Source organism: Anas platyrhynchos, chromosome Z (assembly GCF_047663525.1).
Source record: "Anas platyrhynchos isolate ZD024472 breed Pekin duck chromosome Z, IASCAAS_PekinDuck_T2T, whole genome shotgun sequence".
Taxonomy (NCBI): Eukaryota; Metazoa; Chordata; class Aves; order Anseriformes; family Anatidae; genus Anas; species Anas platyrhynchos.
This window is the reverse complement of record NC_092621.1, coordinates 62,199,704-62,216,283: the sequence shown is the minus strand read 5'-3', so window position 1 is coordinate 62,216,283 and position 16,580 is coordinate 62,199,704. Positions and strand designations below refer to the sequence as shown.

The 16,580-nt window shown below is 38.4% G+C and overlaps 1 protein-coding gene across 3 annotated transcripts in view; it reads left to right on the top strand.

Moving 5' to 3' along the window:
- The window catches only part of EPB41L4A (erythrocyte membrane protein band 4.1 like 4A), a 136,100-nt gene extending 119,627 nt beyond the window's left edge, over positions 1–16,473 (top strand). For all 3 annotated transcript variants that reach the window (XM_072030686.1, XM_038170744.2, XM_038170745.2), the window contains 6 exons: positions 1,356–1,475; positions 7,227–7,274; positions 7,922–7,990; positions 8,870–8,980; positions 9,798–9,879; positions 12,367–16,473. In XM_072030686.1, the coding sequence (XP_071886787.1) occupies positions 1,356–1,475; positions 7,227–7,274; positions 7,922–7,990; positions 8,870–8,980; positions 9,798–9,879; positions 12,367–12,489 (553 nt within the window). In that variant the 3' untranslated portion in view covers positions 12,490–16,473. The remainder of the gene's footprint in view (positions 1–1,355; positions 1,476–7,226; positions 7,275–7,921; positions 7,991–8,869; positions 8,981–9,797; positions 9,880–12,366) is intronic.
- Positions 16,474–16,580: the final 107 nt, after the last annotated feature.

The window sequence follows — 16,580 nt, the reverse complement described above, 5'->3', positions numbered from 1 at the left end:
CCTGCTTAGCCAGTTCAGCCTGATACTATTCAAAATTCAACTAGAAAGGTACCTATGTACTGAAGAGCAACAACAACAGCACACTTTGCATTGTCTCCACCAGGTAATTCACTCATATCTGATGGTTTGTTTGTTCTACCTGTGGTCTTCCTTTTGTCATTACTGTTAAACTTCTCTGGTTTCTTCAGTATGCCAGTCATACTGTCCTATCAGGTAACCTACTCTTGCAGCAGTATTTTCCAGGAATGTGTTTAAATCCTTGTTGAATTTTGAATTCAAATAGAGTTTAAATTCTAAGTGAATTTATATTTCATTTGTTCCAACTTACCACTTTATCACAGCAGAAGCAGGTGTGTCTGCAGCCCTCAAACCCTGAAGATTCTGCAGAACTTTGAATGGCCTACCACTGTCACACCAACTGTCCTGACTAGTTGTGTCATTGTAGAATTAATTTAGTCTGCTCTCGAACCTGGTGACTTTACAGGATTTTTACATTTGTTTTAGTCTTTACTGCGTCCCAGTAATGGATACATGGCTTTAGAAGAAATAAAAAATCACATTTGAAAATAACCTAGCACTGGAACATCATAGTTCTAAAGAATTTGGATATTTTAATGATATGTGATGCACATAATTTAAATTTCCATGCCCTGTTAGTTCAGCTACTGCTTTAGCAATGAGCTTGTCTGCACCTCTGAACGGGATGCTGCCCTCTCCTCTTTCCACCCATCCACCCTGGGGAGGCAGGGCTGGAGTTCAACACCTTCTCCCCTCCCCATTTTTTATTTTTTTTTGCCTCCCTCTGTCAGCTCAATAAAACAAGGAGATTAACTGTGTCTCCTTTGTGGTGGGATTATCCTTCTTTTTAGGGCAGTGTGCATGTTCCCTTGACCAGAAGCACCTGCTGGGAAGGGCTACTAAGGGTGGCAAAGGAGGTGAATGAGATCTTTGTAGTAGTATGAGATCTTTGTGTCACTGTATCAGGCTTACATTTGCTGTGGTTGAGGTGTACTTTAACACTTAAGTGAGAAAGGAAAAACATCCGGATGTTTGGTTTGTGCTGGGAAGACAGGTTGAATTCAAGTTGTAGGCCTGTTTTTAATGGCTTAGATTGTTCATTCTTTCGCTTAAGCTGTTTCTAGGTAGCAAATCAGTGAGTTTCCATTTACATGGGTTCTTGCATTTTATGTACTTTGGGAACATGAATTAAAATTAAGCAAGATAAAAATAAAAAATTTTCCATTGCAGTGGCCGGATTTCTGATGAAATAATAAAAAAAAAAAAGTACTTAATCTCTTCCTCTGAGCATCCTGTCTTGGAGACCTCAGACTAAACTCCTGGTACTTCTTTTGCAGATTACGGCAAGAGAATGACATGGTTGACTCGGCTCCTCAGTGGGAAGCTGTGCTTCGTCGACAAAAGGAGAAAAACCAGGCAGATCCGAACTACCGGCGATCCAGGCACAGATCTCGATCGTATGTACCCACTTTGACATGAAAATTAAGGCTGCTGTGGCATGTTAAAAGTAGGAGGAATATCTCCAGCATGGTTATTGCTCGTAGCTGCTGAGGAGCACCTTCACGTGTGACATCCTTAAATTAGCAGATTAGTCTTTGAGGTCTAATTCCCTCACCATAGTGATTTAATTTTCAAGGTATGAGTAGGGGCTTTGTAACATACCTACTCAGTCTGTAACTGTAACTCACTCCATTACCTTGGATGAAGTCCTGGGTGGCTTTAGCTGCGTAACGAGGGCAGTGATTCCCGTTTCTGGGAAACCATTCAGATTTATACGATGGGTGCAGGAATTTTTGTGAAGTGTGTTTATGCATCTTAAATCAATACAGAGTCTGCAGGATTGTTCCAGGTGAGACCAACTACTGATGTCTCCATGTCAAATTATTGTTAGTACCTGTCAGCCAGTGATTTTATTGCATCCCAAGAGCATACTTCAATGATGGAGCTAGGCTGTCCTGCTGAAGGCTGGTTTTGACATGTCGAAGTTGTCAGCTTGTAAAATAATTTCTATCAAACTGATGAATATATTGGCTTATTTTAATGCGTTTTTAATGGCATGTGTTGGGAGTATAGACAGTTTCGTGCTGTGTTTGTGTCCAGCCTAATCTGCCATCCGAAGCAGAAGGCATGGCAGGGCAGGGCAAGGAGAGCAGCTGGGAGGGAGGTGTTGGGAGACAAGGCAAGAGGGAGCAATTTTTGAAACTCTGTCCCCATCTTCACTGCCTGACTAAAATATATGAACTGCCGAGCTCTGATGCTGATGGCATAACAGGTGACCTCTATAACACACTTAGGTAGATACTTCCCTTTAATGTCTTAACTTTTTCTTTCATGTGAAGACTGGACCAACAGAACCTGTATAGTCCCTTAATGGACTATTTCGTTCTTACCTACTGAAGCTGTAACCTGGACTGAAGTTTCTGGTATTAAAATCTTCTTCTCAGTTACCCATGGTGCTGAAACTCACTTCTATCTCATTTCATAGCTTACAGTTTTCATATTTTTATGAGAAAGATGATTTACCATTAAAATTCCAAATGTTGGAATTTATGCTTTAACTGGTTTTGTACAGACCTGTTCACTTTCACATGCACAAAAGTAAAATGTTATTAGATGCAATTATACAATCATGTATTACTAAAAATCAGGAATATTAAAACTCACTTGTATGGCCACCACAAAATAAATACAGGTGATCAATTTTGATTTTTATTTATTTATTTTTTACTATGTATAAAGTGCTGTAAACTGGGAAATGCACTCAGTTAATAATGGCTAGATTAAATTTATAGCCAACTTTTCTTTTTTATGTTGTACCAAGTAAATGTCATTTGTTGGACAGCACAGGCTCCCTCTTGTGGCTAACTACGGTTATGAAATGAGTTTTATTTTCAAGCACGGTGACATTCTGGGTTATATTTCATTTAAATTACTGTTAGCAAAAACTCTAAACACATGTTATTTTACAAAGAAAAGGAAGGTCCTAGAGAACACAAAGAAAGGGGAACGTCCTGAAGATTTTGGATGATTCCTCACTTGTTTTGTTGATGATGATTATATTCTTCCCTTTTATCTCATTCTTCCGTTAAAAACAAAAAACAAAAACCCAAACAAGCCCAAACCCCGAAGTATGGCATAGATCATTAATAGATATTTAATGTGTGAAAATATGAGCTGAAAAAGTAAAAAGAGAATTCTTTTTAAAAGGGCTTTTATAGAAGTTTAGTAAAAGGCCTTTAACTGTTTGAATGGCCAAATCAAATAAGATGGATAAGCCTTAGCTGCATTAGGTTATAAGAGCAGTTATTTAATTTAATTTGGCTTAGCTGCTTGCTTACATGACTGGATGCAGGTCAGAGACCAGGGAAACAACTGATTTCTTAGAGTGTAGGGTATGGGTATTTTTATTTTTAAATCTGGTCATATGGTCACTTCAATCTGCACATTTAACAACTGCTAGAAAACCTTCATTTTAATAATACAAATAAGTCTTTCACATCAAGTTCCTTATTACATTCAGGATAACTAGAGGTTCATTTTGGAAGTGTGAAGTAATGGCTGAAATATTTTTATTGTTTTTGGTGCACTGCATTTCATTTGTTTGATTATGAGCAATATTAATCATCGTTGATGGCGGGGGTTGGTGTCTCCTTGGTCTCAGGAATAAAAATAGTTGACAAGAATTTGACCTTTCTTTCTTGTAAAAGAATCAGCAGATAGAGAGAGCTCCCAATTCTAGTTCTACAGGGTTTATTTTCAAGAGTTCACGTAAAACATCTGTGTAGCCAAAGGGCTTTTTTAATTAAGAAGAATGGCCATTAAAATTCCATGGCTATTTAAATTTACCATTTGTGAATCAAACTGAAATATTAATAAGGGTGCAGATGCAGACACACAAAATAATATAGACCTTATTAACATGTAGGGTTGTTTGAGCTTGTAAAAACAGAATAATAATAAGAAAAAAACAACAACAACAAAAAAAACAGAGACTCACCACTTACCAGGAATTCCCACTAGGTATCTTGCACATTAGAGAATTTGATTAGTAAAAAATTAGAAATTGTCCAGAAGCCATTGTGTGTTTGAAACGTGATTCGGATACTGCACTAGGACAATCTGTGTATATGTTGTGTTTCTGAGCCATAAGTTCTCAAACAATTCATAATAGAAAAGGTGAAACAACATGAAAGAGGGATTGTGGTCTGGGTTGAATGTCACGGGCTTATTAAGTGCTATACAAACTTGAATTTCCAATGCAATATTCACAATACCTACATTACACCCTAACAAGACTACTCTTTTTATAGGCTTTTCTTCATTTTGGAGTGATAATGATCCTGCTGCCTTCAAAGGAAGCAGGAAAAAACCTTTCACAGAAAAATGCTTCCATTCAGATACTTGACCTGCATCATATTTCTGAATATTCTTTCATTGGGAGTTAACTCAGATGATTGCTGTGAGGTTATCCCAGTGTTGTAACACTTCGTAAGCAGGTGGAAAATAAATAATGTTATGATGAGAATACCTAAAAACATTTACTTGAGGAATGATTGTGTTTAGTTATTTTCCTTTGTACTTTTTTTCTTTTACTTCATGGGATGCCATATTTGAAGCTACCAGTATTTTACAGCAGGGGCTTCCTCATTGGTGTTGTTGTGGGGTAGAAGGAAGAGGAGGAGGGAGAGATGGTGGAGATAACAGAGTTAAACACCCAGACCTGGCCGCAGGAGGCACAGTTCCTAGAGAATGGAGAACTGAAGGTGACTTCTTATTTAACCATTCACCTCCCACACAGCTCCACGGATTAGTATTTCTTAGTGCTGGTGAGGTTTTATATGATGTTTGGTGATTCTGTGAGACCTACGGCTGCATCCTGAACAGCTGTATTTCCATGATCAGATGGGTTAGTGGTGTGCACAATGCCCTGCTGTAGTGGGAGTCCTGGGTTTGGGGAGTGACCTTGAGGCTTTGCTTCCTCAGGCAAACTGAAGCTTGTAAGCATGACAAAGCCTCCCTGGAGAAGCTGGCATTTTTCAGGGAGCTTTCACATCCCCCCCTGCCTGATTATTCAGTCACAGAAGAGGATGCCTATCTTCCCAGCCCCAGGGTGAATACAGAGTTTGCAGCTGCTAATTTGTGAGCAGAGGGTTGCAGGGAAGGAGGAATCAATTAAAAACTGAGGGGTGAAAACGGCTATTAAAAGCCACTGCATACCAAGCTACTGCATTAGGGAGTTAAAAACAATGTGGACTAGTGTGAGAAGGAGAAAGAAACACAAGAAACAGGGAAAACAGGAAGGGAGAAGGAGGCATGAGAGACGTGAAAGCCTGAGAAAATGAAATAATACGTTGTAATAAATATGAGCACATGATGCTACAAAAACCTCTGAGTGCTAATAAAAATCAGACTGCAAGCTACTTCTGGCTGTCGCTGTTGCCATCATGAGGACCTGAGTAGTCAGAACAGGCAGTGGGTTGGTCCGGCAAGGATGGGAATTGTCTGGGTTTGGCTGTGAAGTGCTGCCTGGGCAGCCATCCCTCCTTGAAGCCCAGGAGGGTTATGGACTAGTTTGTATTAGTCCCATTAGGGAATCATAAGTGTAAAGTTGTTTCTCACCATTTTGTCTCTCTCTGGTATTTATAAAACATTAAACTATTTTCTTCCAGTACATCTACACCTGCACAACCTATATAATAATAATGATAAAAATAACCATCTCTAAGTAATCTGCTAAATTTACACCAACTGTGAAATGCTGAAATAAAGATGTCTCTGAACATTATTCTCAAAGTTGGGAAATTAGCCAAACATAGTACTGGTGAAATAATAATAATAATAATAATAATAATAATAATAATAATAATAATAATAATAATAATAATAATAATAATAATAATGGTGGAACTGTTAGTTACAGTTTACAGTTTGGAATTACTGCTGATACAGCTCTGTCACTGGGCAGTGGGTAGCCAATTAGCAGATGCTGAAAGGCAGAACTCTACTCTCCTTCTTGATCTTCATTGGAATCTGGAGCATTTCACTCCAAAAGCATTTTTGACTATGACAGGCTTTTTTATTTAAAGAAAAGGAAAAAAGACCCAACACGTTATAATCTGATGATGTAAGACTTAATCAATGAGAAACTGTGACTTCAGTGGGAGCATTTATGCATGTTGAATTCATTTAGACATTGAATCTCTCATATCTCAGATGGTGTAGGACAGTCTAGCTGTCTGGACTGCATTTATGTATTTCCAGTGGATGGGTTATCTGATTGCTCCATGCAAATCCAGGCCCTGCCAATGTGCAAAAGTGCTTATTTAACCTGTTATGCTGTGTGGTTTTGGTGGATTACAGGTTTAACTTCAGCAGCAGTGTGGGTTTCACACTAATCCTGTGATGAAATAGAATAAGAAAAATAAAGAGAAAGGGTATCCCACTTGAAGGCAGTATTTTCTGCATTTCCGTGGAAAATATGAGGCATGCCATCCAGTCTTGCTTTGCTACATCTCCATGTCTGCAACACAGAAATTACAGTTTTGGCTAAGTAATTTGCCCATGGATGAAATACTTGCTAAAATATATTTGAGGGGAGGGAGGCAGGAAGAGTAGTTGTTGTTGTTATTATTATGTATTTATTTTTGTCCCAGACAACATGACATTAGATAAACTGAGTAGAAACATTACTTGCAAATGACCAGAAAGCAAGGACTGCACTGTGACTGCAACAGAGCAACAGGTCCTCTTTACTGTTACTCACTGGGGATGATGGCCAGGGATTGATCACTGCTGTGTCAGTCTGTTCCTCCTCCTGCCCACAAAAGGCTCTGTGGGCCACAGGATATTTCTCAGAGCCTTTTACAAAATTGTTGTTCCAGAACAGGCTGTCTTCAGGTGGGTAAGGGGATAGTGGTAGCTGGGCACTGCTTTGAGTTGCAAAGAGAAACTCTTCTGTCATTTATATTTTATGCATATTCTTGCTGAAGGCTTGTGGAACGGGACATTAAAAGAATTTACTTTTCAATTAGAATGAAGCAATGAAATTTAATGCATTTTCTGAGGTAAGCATCCTTAAAATAGAAGTCACTGGTGGACTACACTTACCATTATTTTTGCATAGGCTGTGCTTTTAAAATTGGTTATGGAACAGTGATATGTCAGATGACAGTTTTCACAGTTTTGTCTTTCTCTGTTGGTATTTGTAGGAGAAGCCCAGATGTACAAGCTAAAGAAGAACTCTGGAAACATATTCAGTGAGTATAGTCCTCACAGAGTCTTGAGTAGCTGCTGCAGTGCCTCACATGTAGTTAATCACATCCCTCGCACCGTGCCTACAAGGCATTACATTCAGATTTGGTTGTGTGCCACAATACATTATACAGGTGTAAATGTCTTGTAGTAGAGTATCTTCTACATGTGCAGACCACTGAATGCAGATGACCATTACGTGCTGATGAATTATAAGGAAAAATACAGTATTTGAGATCTGGGGCTTCCAAAATGTACTTGTTTGTAATACACAACTAGGACGAGGCCTTCTGTTCTATTACACCTAAAACTACCACTTGGGAAGATAAACTACTCCAAAGTATATATGACATTCAGAATACACAATATTCATATGGATTGTGAATCTACAAGATCAGATTGAAGGGAGGTGAGAGGAAGGTGGAACAGGATGTGACATGCAGTTGAAGTTGAAGTTGAAGTGATGAAGGTGAAGTTAGACACATTTCTTACTAAGTTTCCTATTTTGATGTCAAGATAGCTTCAGGGCTGCCAATAGCTTGTTTCAGTAAATCTTTCTAGCCCAATGTAATAATAATAAAAAGAATGATTTTGCAGTTGGAATTACTGTTACTTTTTTTTTTTTTTTTTTACTTTGCCTAATGCTTTCTAGGAAGGAACTTGTGGATCCATCTGGCCTGTCTGAGGAGCAATTGAAAGAAATTCCATACACTAAAATAGAGTGAGTTTTTGTCAGGATTTTTCTTTTTGAATATACTGCTTTTTACCATGAACTTTGTTATACTGAAATGCGAGTGGGCTTGCATGTAATCCCAAGGTTTTATTTACCCCAAATGTCTTTCTAGGATGGGTTGGGTGAGAGTACTTCTTATTTTTAAAACCTAGTATTTTCTCTTTCCCAATTATGAAAAAAAGTCATCTTAATCTCTCTCTGTTTGTTACACACTCATGAACCTGCCATATGCCTGTATGTTCAGTATATCCCCCTATGCTGCCCATCAGTCTGTTCTATATGTTATGCACTACAGAATCAGGGAGAACTGAATGCAAATAAGCAAGTCCATTTTTTTTCTTAAACTTCTGCTTTCATTTAAAATTTTTGTTCTGGCCATCTAAAGCACTGTTTGACCTGTTCTACCCCTCTTCCCTTGCTTATCATGGGTAGCTGCCAGGGCATATCCATTTCCTTAAGAACAGACATCTATTTCACTGTGATAATTGCCCATTTGGGATGGCATGTCTTAATGCAAGCAGCTGCCTGTGACAGAAATGGGATCACACTTTGCATTATAATGTGCTTCCACAACGCTACTAAACAGAAAGGGCTGATGTTAAAGCTGCATATATTAATGCATTCTGTATTAAATGGTTTCATTCTTACATATGGGCATGCCAGTTTGTGACCTTTGAACTTTTAAAGTGCAAAGCACAGACTCAAAAGAAAAGCATTAGCCATTTAAATTCAGCCCGTGCAAAAAGCTGCCTATTATACTGTATGAAAAAAAAAAGGGAACATCTCTCAGTCTGCAGTTGCATTTATGTTTTTATGCTGAAGGTCTGATTTATTAAGCTACTGTCATGAATTTTGTGTCTCTCATAGGACTCAAGGCGACCCAATACGCATTAGGCATTCGCATTCCCCTCGAAGTTACCGTCAGTATCGGCGGTCCCAGTGCTCTGATGGTGAAAGATCTGTTCTGTCAGAAGTGAAGTACGTGAATGGGTTTATTAGCAACGTAATGTTTTAAACTGGCCCAGAAGTTATTCAGAGCTCATGGTTAGATTAGAAATGGAGTACATCAGATTGTTTGCTACCATAGGATTCAGGCAACTCTGTAAAGAGTAGGTCTTCAGACCTAAGTAGCTCAAAGAACTACAACAGTATTTCTGGTGTATTTGGCCACAGAGGCTTGCTTGCTTGACCCATGTGAAAGGGGAAAAACAAGCAAACACAGAAAAATAAGCCTGTATTGCTCCTAGGTGGTAGGTCATAAAATTTCTGAAGGGAGAAGAGATGAGTTGCTTTCCAAATCCTTAATACGTACATCCTTATTAGAGTCAAGATGCCATCTGTAGTAGTATGTTTCACACAAATGTATGAAACACATATATGTTTCCAGTACAGCCCTCTACTGCAACAGGTGGATCAGTCAAAAAAGATTTGTAAAGTAAATACTTATACTCTATACCAAGGGGCTTGAGAAACTAGTACTAGCTAGGTGGCATCCTGAGATATGTGTAGCACATACATGATTTGAGACGGGACTCACCTCCCATGAAGTTCTGCTGTTTTTATAGACCAGGAGGAGAGAGGCCCTGATATAGGGATGGGATAAAAGATGCCCTGAAGAAGCTTCTGCTCACTGAGTATGGATAATGAGATGATAGCTTTTGGATGGCTGAAGTTAGGTGATAGGCTTTTCAGATTTTGCCTATACAACTCTCTGGATCAGTTTAATTATTATTCTTTTGACTGCTTACAGTTTTTTCATTATAGCAATATTCACTTTGCAATATCATAATTCCAGTGCAAAAAATGATATGGTGCCTCCACTTCCTGTTACACGATCCTCAGATGCTAAAGGCCCCAGCATCCAATTGACTCAACAGGTTAGTTTTGGGTATCCTTTACAATTTTCCTGGTTTTGGAGACAGAAGGGTGTCTAGTGCTTAATTTAAATAAGGTCTTTGTTTTTCAGTGAAAATTAAAACTGACTTGAGATATTCTTTTTTTTAGCAGAAGTGTGACTGGAAATTTTACATTTTACAGTCTGACTACTTTGTTTATATTTCCAAAGATATGGATTTCTGTAATACATGCTCCTCTGGACACCAGCTGCTGCTGCTAGAGGACCTTTTTTCAGTTTGTTTTCTGCTTCCTTAAGATGATACCCTGTCCTCCACAGGAGAAAATGAAGTCTCACAATTTCTTAAAATATGCAAGTTTGCTTAAGATGTGGTTTTAATGATGGTATTCTATAATTGTTTATCCTCCACTTAGACCTGTTCTTGGTTGCTTAGGCTTGAAGAATTGCTTTTTTGTTTGTTTGTTCTTTGTTTTTTAATGCTGAATAGTTTTTGATACTGGAATCCAAAAAGGAGACTTGTCTTTTTAAATATAATCACTAGCTTTTATCATAAATGATGGTAACATTTCTTAGATTTGATAGTTGTATTAAACTCAAAACTTGAGAAGCAAATGATACTCAAAAAGCACTTGCAGTTCTGTTATACAAGCACACTAAAGGAAAACAAAACATGCATGAGAAAATTCCAGACATATTTTGACCCAGCTTCCAGACTGTTAGAATGGTACATGCTGCAGAGGAGTAATTCTCCTCTGAGAATTACTTGCTACTTTACCTGGAAGAGGTTTTTCCAGAAATGCTATAAGATTCCCATGTACATAGGAGAAGCTTTGTTACTTCAAGACTATGTTTTAGAAACCTGAGTGAACTTGTGTAGGTAGATTCCTAAATTTTCCTTCTTTCTAGACTATTTTTTAAAATTATTATTTAAGTTTGATTTTTATTATCATTGCTGGAAATGGGAGGTCACATATATGCAATAGCTTGCTCAGTAAAAATAGATACGATTTGTAATTCTTAGAACCATAAAATATCCCGAGTTGGAGGGGAACTAGAAGGATCATTGAGTCCAGCTCCTAGCACCACACAGGTCTACCCAGACCTTGTGTCTGAGAGCATTGTTCAAATGCTTCTTCAACACTGTCAGGCCCTGGGGAGCCTGTCCCAGTGCTCGACCCCCCTCTGGGTGCAGACCCTTTCCCTAACCCCCAGCCTGACCCTCCCCTGTCCCAGCTCCATGCCATTCCCTCAGGTCCTGTCGCTGTCCCCAGAGAGCAAAGCTCAGCGCCTGCCCCTCTGCTCCCCTCGTGAGGGAGCTGCAGGCCGCCATGAGGCCTCCCCTCAGCCTGCTCTGCTCGGGGCTGAGCAAACCAAGGGACCTCAGCCGCTCCTCATACAGGAAGGGTCTACCCCTCCAGACCCTTTACCATCTTTGTATCCCTCCTTTGGATGCTCTCTAATAGTTTTATGTCCTATGCATACTGTGGTGTCTGTAACTGCACACAGTGCTCAAGGTAAGGCTGTACCACTGCAGAGTAGAGTAATTGTCCTCTGAAGAGTCTATATTAGTGTTCAGCAAGTTAAATGAGTGTTTACCAACACAAGATTGTTATTTAGAAATCTAAGAAGTGTAATCTCAAATATAAAATGAAAATAATGTGAAATACAAGTCTCCTTCCCACACCAATTTTCATGTCTATTCATCTGGCACGCGGCTATGCCCAAACTATAGGCTGATACTTTGTGTAGTGTCAAAACTGCACAGAATATAGTCAGCAACGCATCTTATTTTGTCTTGTAAGCAGTTAGAATAACAAAAGCTAGAACAACAGTAAAACAGCAAATAGTTTTTTTTCACTATAAGGATAGCTAGCACACTACCTGTACCTTGATAGCAATAAACTTCAGGTATTACTGTTTATGATGGAAATTGAAAAAGACAAGTTATCTGTGGTATTTCTGTAGGGATTTGCTCTAGCAGGAAGCGGGAAGTTGGTGTACTTAAGACTAAGCATATTTATGGTCTTTATAGAAATAGGCAACTTTTGTGGTTGAATCATGTTCAAAATCCACATCAGTTTATTTCCATTCTTATTCAGTACTACGTGGCTTAAATTCATTGTCCTGGAAGGAATTAACGTGACAATGCTCTGTGTCTGCAACCACCTCTCCTTTCCCTTTGCCCCAGAACTCCTGACAACAGTGGCCATTAATTCCTAGTGAATGCTGTTTGCAGTATTTGGCTAAATACCAAATAATTAGTCACGGCATTTCCTGAATAGGGAATATGAATCCAAATAGCACAGAGGGGCAGCAGCTGGGAAGGGAAGGAGGAGGCAAGAGAGGGAAAAAGTTCTGTTTGATCCAATGTAGAGACTTTCCTATCCCTTATGTATATATATGAACTGCCATATCCTTAGTCTAAGGCTGTCATAGCAGCAGTTATCAAAATATGCTATTTAAATTCATCTATACCTTTTAATGGAATATTTTAATTTGTTCCCTTCAGAGACGGAATGGATCTAAAGATAGCCTAATAGAAGAAAAATCTCTTCTATCCACTAACGATGGAAAACCTACGACTAAAACAATAAAAACTGTACAGGTGTCACGCTTCAAGGTAGAGACTTGACTGCTGTAACTGAAGATGGTGAATGGATTTTATTCTTTGGAAAACGAGAATTTTTGTGTATGTGTGTTCAAGGGAAGGAACTGAAGTTGAAGTGGTGGCAATTTCTTCAGGACATTCGGAAATGGAGCCTGCTTGCTGGGAAGGCCAAGCAGTGCCTTTATCACCTACACTGTTCTAGTGATGTGACTGATTGAGGAGAAGCTGTCTGATTAGATAACCAAAAAGAAAAGTCCTCATAAAACAGAATGGTCAGCAGTTACATTTCCAAAAAATGAGCAAAAAAATATCTGCAGCAAAACTGTGTTTATGATCTTCTCTGTAAGTGAATAGCCTTTTTAAAAAAATATATAAAATATTGTTAACTAACATGATCAGGATCAGACGCTTCAAGGGGATCAAAATAGTCATATTTTTGGCCAATTGTGCAATACTGTCTGATTTGGGAAGAATCATCGTTAGAATTCTATCTGGTGATCAACTTGTGCCCTGAAACATGAGCTGCTAGCTCTTACATACTGTATTTCAGCCTAGCACAACAGATGCTGCTGTTGTTAATGCTGTTGTCAACACAACCCAGTTTTTTAGCTCAAAAATAATAGAGTCAGTAACACCCTGTAGCAGAGGGTTCCACAGATTATTCAGACTTAATTTCACTCAGCAATTTTAAGTATTCTCAATTAAGAATGTCCTTTTGTGTAGAGGGGCTATTTAACTGAACATTCCATACTGTAAAAATACACCTATCATCGTAATAGTAAACATACTGGGAAAAAAAATGGAGGATATGTACTGATTCACTGTATTAAGGATGTTTAGTAACGCACTTAAGTACTGGTTAAACAAAACTTGTAGAGTAGGATTTAAGAGGGCTAGCAAATAGCCTTTTTTTTTTTTTTTTTAACAAACTAGACTAGCAAAGCCTGCCTTAATCTCTTTTCATATGAAATAATCAATGCTAATACCTTCTGTTACTCCTCTCTGAGCCATTTCTACCATAATAAAAATGACAAAGGCAGTATTTCAGGTATGATAATTGCAATTTTTTTCTATGTCAGAATAGGAACAGTAATTTTTAATGATGCTGCACACTGAGCACATTATCTTACATTAAATATCTGAAGTGATGCCTAGCTCTTCTCCTGTCCTGTCACTTTGTACAAATAGCTGAAGCCATTCTTCTGCCTCTCATTTGTCCACAGTCATGGACAGACTGCCTGGCTTTGCTGACTAAGAAACATGGCCTTTTTGTTTTGAAAGTAACTTTTCCTAGGTGTAAACCCCAAACCGTATAGTTTTTGAAACAGCAGTGGAAATGGCTATAGTGGAGGTTCATGTGCCTTTTTGAATCTGTCCTCCATAAACTCAACCCCACTATGACCTTTAGTGATGCCATGTCTTCTGCCCCTAGCAACACCATGCCAGGGGATTGCAATCCTGTCAGAAATGCAATATTATTTGAGAAATGGAGTATATAGCGCCTGAGTTATGCTTTACATGAGGCATAGCATTTAACTAAGAAAATTGAGAGGTACAACCTTATATAATGTGTTTTATTTTCCACAGTATTTCTAAATTCGTTAATCATATGAGCTGGTCAAAGGGGTGCTATTAGCCAGGGTGGCAGCCATACATGCTGTATGTTGCTGTCACAACACAGATTGGTCTGCAGGTTGGGAGATGCTATATTATTCCAGTGAAGGCAGATTTACTTGACATAGGTTTCTTTGAACTCATGCTTCGGACAGTGCTTCTTTTTCAGTGAACAATTCCAAGGAAAGGAAAGCACTTCGAACCCCTCTGTGGTGCAAATGCTGTTTTCATGGATGTTCTGCATTTTCTGAATGTACTACAGATGTCATCTGAGGACGTTGTTGGGCTTAGCTTAAAGTATTTGCTCAAGCTGCTTTTAAGTCTGTTAAAAAGTGCTCCAAATTGATTTGAATGGTTTCATTATCACTGTTCCAATTTAAAGTGACTCTTTAGGATCTTCTATGACTTTTCACAAGCACTGGTTTAAAAAACAAAACAAAAAATGGAAAAAAAAAAGGCAAAAAAAAAAACCACACCAAACCAACACTGTGGCAAAGATTGTGGTGATAGAGATTAATCTATGTCATCAGAATCTTTTGCAAGACTTGCAAGACTACTAAAATACAACAAACCACACAAGAACTAGTTACGATGTCTCTTAATCAAAGCCACTCCTTATTGTTCAACAAGGTATTTCAAGCTGGAGTGTTGTACCCTTCCTTGTAGTTTGTTGCTTTCTAAATCATTACTGTTATTGGGGATTTCTTACTCAGGCACAGGCACATAGAGCTACTTTAGGAGTATTTGCATTGTTATTATTGAGCATTGTCTGTACATAGTGTCCGTATCTTGCCAATCTTCAAATTTTATTGATCAGGAAGAAAATTACTTGTAAGGTTTACATCCAACCCAATGTTTTCTGTATGTTGTCATCTGCCTGGAAGCTTTTGTGTATTATTGCTGGATACCATCAGCCATATCTATGGCATTTTATTTATCCCACCACATGAGAAAATAGGCTTGTACCTAGTCTGCTATTGATAGTTTTCAATTCTCAATTCATGAAAGTTGTTTTCTAACCAAGCCAACTTTTTTTGCATTTAAATGAGAAACTTACAGAAACAGTCTTGAATTTCGAGTTAGCAGTCTTATTCCCAATGAGACTGTGTAGGAAGCAGTTTTTAACATGTCTAGTGATCAGTCTGGAGTACTTCAACACAGTTTTGTCTCAACATAAGACCAACCTTGGCTTATCAAGACTAATCTTGACCTGTTAGTGTCAGTGCTGGAACAAAGCAAAATTTGGACATCATTGTCAGCTAATAGAAAAGAAAAAGAAAGTTCTTACGTATACGTATGCCTCCTTTCCCTTTGGGCTTCTTTTCCTTTGTCATTTGAGGAAAGATACCTGTATTTGTGAGCTCATAAGTCTTGTGTGAGACCTACAAGAAATCAATCAACAAAAGCACTTACTTTTGGCACAGCTGTGCTTTGTAGCCTTAAAACATGCATGCAGCATCTGTAGTGGCTGGCCATTTACAACTCTGAGCTACACCTGCTGTCCACAGTCCTACCTTCCCCTAGCTTTCCTGTGGCCTTCACTACCTAGAGGCAGTTTTGTTCCCAGCCCTGGAGTTCACCAGTCAAAATAGTTGGACCTGCTGATGAGTTGGGCAGAAGAGAGGAGAGATGTAACCACATCAAGCAAAGTTTACTCTGGGGTTGGATGTCATGCAGACCTGTCCTAAAACAGACAAATGCCTTCTATTTGAGACATTCTCATCCTAATTCTGCTTCTAGTCAGCTGAAATAGTGTCAGGCCAACAATTTTAACTTTGTGCCTCTACATTTACCTCTTCTGAAACTTCTGAAATTGCTATAAATAGGTAAGTTATGGAATTCTCTCTCTTCCTAGTTAGCAACACCAATAACATATACATCTTTGTAAAGCACGTGTTTTATACAGTAAAGAGGGTTTGCTATTCATACCAAAAAAAGCATATTTGTGTATCCCAGACTGGTCCCCCTGGTTGTTATCTGGTTCCTTTCATTGGGAGCTAGCCTTGACCTGCTGTTTTCTGCACTGTACTTGTCAATATTCCTAACGATGCAACTCATACTCTGAAAAAGCTCATCGTATTGAAGTCGTTGGCTGAAAAAATTACTACCATTTAAGTTGCCAAATCAACCATCTTTACACATGTGAATAGTAAATTGAATATACAGCAAATTTTCTTTTGGGAAAGCCTGTTTAATTCAAAGCTCTCTAGAAAGATGTTTTAAAACAACATACAAAAATGTATCAATGATGTGATTCATATGCTCAATGTATGTTAAGTATTCATGAAGCAACTGTGTGCTTTATTTTAAAATGAGTTTGATAGATGGCTGTGTCAATACTTGTGTCCAGGTTATTTAAAAAAAGTCAAGTAAAACTTGAATTTTTAGGTCAAACCATGGTTGCCTATGTGTCTTATTTACATTACACAAAGGAGAAAAACCTTAGAAACATGGATTCATTTGACAGCACCATCTGGTAAAAACAGGTGTAGTACCAATTA